This window comes from Aplysia californica, unplaced genomic scaffold (assembly GCF_000002075.1).
Source record: "Aplysia californica isolate F4 #8 unplaced genomic scaffold, AplCal3.0 scaffold00846, whole genome shotgun sequence".
NCBI lineage: Eukaryota > Metazoa > Mollusca > Gastropoda > Aplysiida > Aplysiidae > Aplysia > Aplysia californica.
This window is the reverse complement of record NW_004798116.1, coordinates 76,708-81,374: the sequence shown is the minus strand read 5'-3', so window position 1 is coordinate 81,374 and position 4,667 is coordinate 76,708. Positions and strand designations below refer to the sequence as shown.

The window sequence follows — 4,667 nt, the reverse complement described above, 5'->3', positions numbered from 1 at the left end:
CCCCAACAAGGGCAGTGCTATTGACTGAAGTTGTCTTTAGGATATTCCCAAAGGGGGGATATTATCATGTCCTTATGCTCAGTAGAATTGTAAATGGGCTGATTCATCAATGGCATGTGCATACTTTGCTGGAACAACTTAAGGTGAATTGCTGCTTTTTCTTACCCCATCCTTACTATCGTCATTTTTCATCTACTTCTTTTGTATGTTTGTCACTCTCTTGAGAACAGCTATTTCAGGGTTGCCTTGATAGTCGAAGCAGACTTTGTGCTGTTGAAGCTAGAGGGGTGAGCAGAGTAAGTCTGATCCGTTTGAACTTCTCTGTTGACATCCACCCCTTGGCGCTCATTTGATCTTTTGCAGTTGTGAGCGCTGTAAAACCTTACTAAAACTAAACCTAAACGGAGATTGTCGATAAAAATATGTCTTTTATACGTGGGAATTGAACCCATATATTTTGCGTCCTATAAAATTATTTTTCAAAGGAATAGAAATAATTGTGTTACCGCTTAGTGCTAAAATAATCGGGTTAATGTTGAACCAGTTAGCTAAGTTTGTTCTCAGCGGTACCACGGCAGCAAGCGGTCACAATGTTTTCAACAGTCAGCCCTGGCGAAAGAAAAAAAAATTCCATCCCATTCTTTGTGTCTAAGCTAAGATGAAGGATGTCTCTTTTTCACCTTTAAAAAAGTGGGACGAGTTCTGAGTTTTTAAAAACGATTAATGATAGTCTGATTAAGTCTGAGCTCCAAGGACATCAGATCTGACAGTCTTAATCCAGCTCCTCGTGGAATGGCTTGGGTTGCACGTCGGAGCAAAAAGAACAAATTGTGCCTCGACGCGGAGGAATCAGGCGCTCATCAGTTTTTGGGCATGTGGAGTTATTGGTTTCTTGCATTCAATGAAAAAAATATCCGTCTGTCCCGAATAAAAGTCGAGGTATTTCCTATTAAAGAAGGAGGGGGTTACCTAATTTCGGAGGTATATTATTGAGATAATGGCGTCCACATTTTAGTAACTTCTATAGCTTGAGAGTCCTTGGGAAATGAAAATTGGCATTTTTGTGCCTTTAATCAACGTTTTACTATAAAATGTAGACCGGTATTTGTTTTTAAATGGACGTAAAAGGTGTTATGTCAAAAAACAAAAATTGGAAAAACATTACCAAACCGGTGAAAAAATTGCCTTTTTCTTCGATTTCATTATTTTGACGAGCGCCTGATTTCCCCACGATGCCTCCCAATTGTCTCCCTAGCATGTGTTCTCTTTTGTGACGTCATTGTCCCAGTGTTCCCTCAGAAGTTCACTAGGTCATCGGAGACACGACCGGTGCAGAGATACGTTGCTTTTGTTTTAGTTTAGTAGAAGTATTACGGCGCTTGCAACTGCATAAGGTAATATGAGCGCCAGAAGATTAGAGGTGTTACAAGAGAGTAGCAAACATGAAACAGAAGAAGGGAAGAAAAGGACATTAGATGTTTGATAGGAAAGAAGAAGCAGCAAACCCCACCAGAGCACCCGCCAACCATCCACCTGTATCTTCTCCCGACATAATATAAAAATAGATTAATAAATATATGTAATGTCGAGGTGCGTGGAGATGGCTGCGTGAGGGAATTAGGAATGTAAATCAAATCTTACGTAAGTGAATCGAGGGAGGGGGCCTAATCTAACATGTTTTCAATAACCGAGTTGTGTTTTTCCACACTGACGTTTATGACGTCTACACAGACATTTAACAAGCTCCGTGACGTGTTGAAAGCGCAGAAACTGAATATTTTTTTTTTACGAAAAGTAAATTCGGCTCAAGAAACGTGAGCGGCAGATAGACTGCAATGTGGTCAGAGTTTATTTTGCACATTTGTATGATTGAAATGTTGGTGGGACGGGGCAGGGAAGTAGATGTTTGTTTGTGAAATGTCACCGGTTGTCATGGTAACTGACTTGGATAGTGAAAGTGAGACACGGAATCCCCGACATATCGACAAAAGACATTCATGTAACCCGACACTTTAAAAAAAACCCACAGGAGCCAAAAATGTGTAACAGCAGAGTGTTTTAATTTCGTCCCTTGCTTTACAAACTTGACTCTTCCAGAAGTTATGACAAATCATAAAGTTGTTTTGTTTTGTTCTGATTATTATTATTTCATTTTGTTCTCAGTAGCACGTTTCAAGTGAAAACATGACGTGCTGAAGACCACGAGGAGCCAAGAAGCCCTTGCTAAATCCATCGCCGGTTGAGGACACAAAATCTGGGAAACATCCGTCAAAAAAATGGAAATTCAACTTCGAGTGACGGCGGAGTCGGAGGCCATTCTGCTCCTGCCAACCAGTGGCTCGGTCACCCAACAGGACAGGACTCCGGATGTGACGTCACCCTCCCAATTGATGACGTCAGCCGGGCTGCTGAACGAAAGTCTGGGCCGGACCGAGGCAAACCAAAGTGATGCCTACCTGGACCGGAGCGACAACCTGGCCAAGATAGAAATAGCTGTTTTGGTGAGTTCTTTTTCTTATTTTTTTTAGAGGTTTTCGGCGCTCGCAACTGCATAAGGTCATATGAGCGCCAGAAGATTAGAGGTGTTACAAGAGAGTAACAAACATAAAGAAGAAGAAGGGGAGATAAGGACGATAGATGTTTGATAGAAAAGAAGAAGCAAACCACACCAGAGCACACGCCAAGCACCCATTAGTTGAGTTCATTAAAACGTGTGGATCTAATGCTGCTCTTTCGCCACTGCGAGCGAACATCAGCATATAATTATTCTGATAACCTTTCACGACCTCAGTGCTTTCCCTCTGCGATAATAAAGTATTATCTTATCTTATCTTATCTTATCTTATCTTATCTTATCTTATCTTATCCCATCTCATCTCATCTCATCTTATCGTATCGTATCTTATCTTATCTTATCTTATCTTATCTTGTCGCATCTCTATTTTCAATAACAGTGAAAACAGTTTATAACAAAGAGTGAGCTTAAGAAGAAGAAATCTCATTTTCAATGTTTAAGAAAATGGAGAAAAGACAAGATAGCACTTTGGTCGCCATATACCTAAGGCTATATATGTTGTATTATTTTATACGGGATACTGTGCGTCTGTGTATGTTATGTCTGTATTTAAAAGAGTTCGAGAGAGAACGTGAAAAGAAAAGCAAGAGAGAGAGAGAGAGAGAGAGAGAGACAGACAGACAGACAGACAGACAGACAGACAGACAGACAGACAGACAGACAGACAAACAGGCAGAGAGAAAGAGAAATAGAGACTATTATTTAGTAGAGAGTTTTACGGCGCTCGCAACTGCATAAGGAATAAGGAATATATATGCGCCAATGAAATAGAGACTGAGAAAGAGATATTTTTTCTGTGTGTGCGTTTGTTTGGTGCGTGTGTGTTTGGGTTTGTCTTTGTGTGTGTGTGTGTGTGTGTGTGTGTATGTATGTGTGTGTGTGTGTTTGTGTGTGTGTTTGTGTGTGTGTGTTTGTGTGTGTGTGTGAGTATATGTGTGTGTGAGAGTATATGTGTGTGCGTGTGTGTGTGCGTGTGTGTGTGTTTGTGTGTGAGTGTGTGTGTGTGTGTGTGTGTGTGTGTGTGTGTGTGTGTGTGTGAGTATATGTGTGCGTGTTGTTGGTGTTTTTTATTATCTCTACTTTCGACTCTCTGCCTGGCTAGTCACAAGGCATTTACCGCTCACCTCCATCTTGACTTCATCAAACTCTAACAGCTTCATATCATTTAACACAACAAGAAAACTACATCTATCGTCCTTATCTCCCCTTCTTCTTTTTTATGTATGTTACTCTCTTGTAATACCTCTAATCTTCTGGCGCTCATATAACCTTATTATGCAGTTGCGAGCGCCGTAAAATCTCTACTAAAAAACTAAACTACATCTGATGGACATAACACCCCTAAACACGACAATATTCAACATAATATCTGTTTGCTGATCTCTCCAGTCAAGGAGTTGCATTGCTAATTTTCCCCCTCACTCCTCTCCAAAAAAAACAACAACAACAACAAAACTTATCTAAAAAAATTACAACGTCAAAACTCCTTTGAACTTCATCTACCCGCTTGCCAAATATCTCCATACCCAGACAAAAATGTACAGAAATCTTCAAATCTTCGTCTAAAGATCATTACAATGGTGCCGAAGCTTGAAAATGAGAAGGTGTGTGCAAAAAAAAGAGAAGAGAAGAAATGAAGATTATGGAAGAATGCGGTTCTATCGCGGCCCCAACATTCACGTCACAGCGAGTATAAAGTTGCCATTTTCTCGGTGATTTATCGTGAGGTGAATGCAACCATGCTTGAAGAGGGTGATATTGATGAATTCAGATTGGCTCGAGTTGGCTCCAAGCAGGCTCTTAGGGGCTCTCTAGAGAAATGAATCTCTTGCCATATCTGTCTCATTTCAGAGGCGAAAACAGTCAGAACTTCGGTTGCTTTTCCAAACAAAAACCTATCTGAAAAATGATACTGTAGCCCGATCGGCTGAGTTCTCATTCTGCATCAGAATCTATGCTAAGGAGTTAATTTTGATGGAAGTAATACCTTTTTCCTTCTCTGTTCCCTCTCTCTTTCTCTCTCTTTCTCTCTCTTTCTCTCTCTCTCTCTCTCTCTCTCTCTCTCTCTCACTCTCTTTCTCTCTCTTTCTCT

At 40.6% G+C, this 4,667-nt stretch overlaps 1 protein-coding gene across 1 annotated transcript in view; it reads left to right on the top strand.

Annotated features, from left to right (window-relative positions):
* Positions 1-4,667, top strand: part of LOC101855830 (isotocin receptor) — a gene marked incomplete in the record, with an annotated part of 65,760 nt that overhangs the window by 43,765 nt on the left and 17,328 nt on the right. Inside the window, 1 exon segment of the mRNA XM_013088972.2 lies at positions 2,164-2,501. Coding sequence (XP_012944426.1) covers positions 2,277-2,501 — 225 coding nt within the window.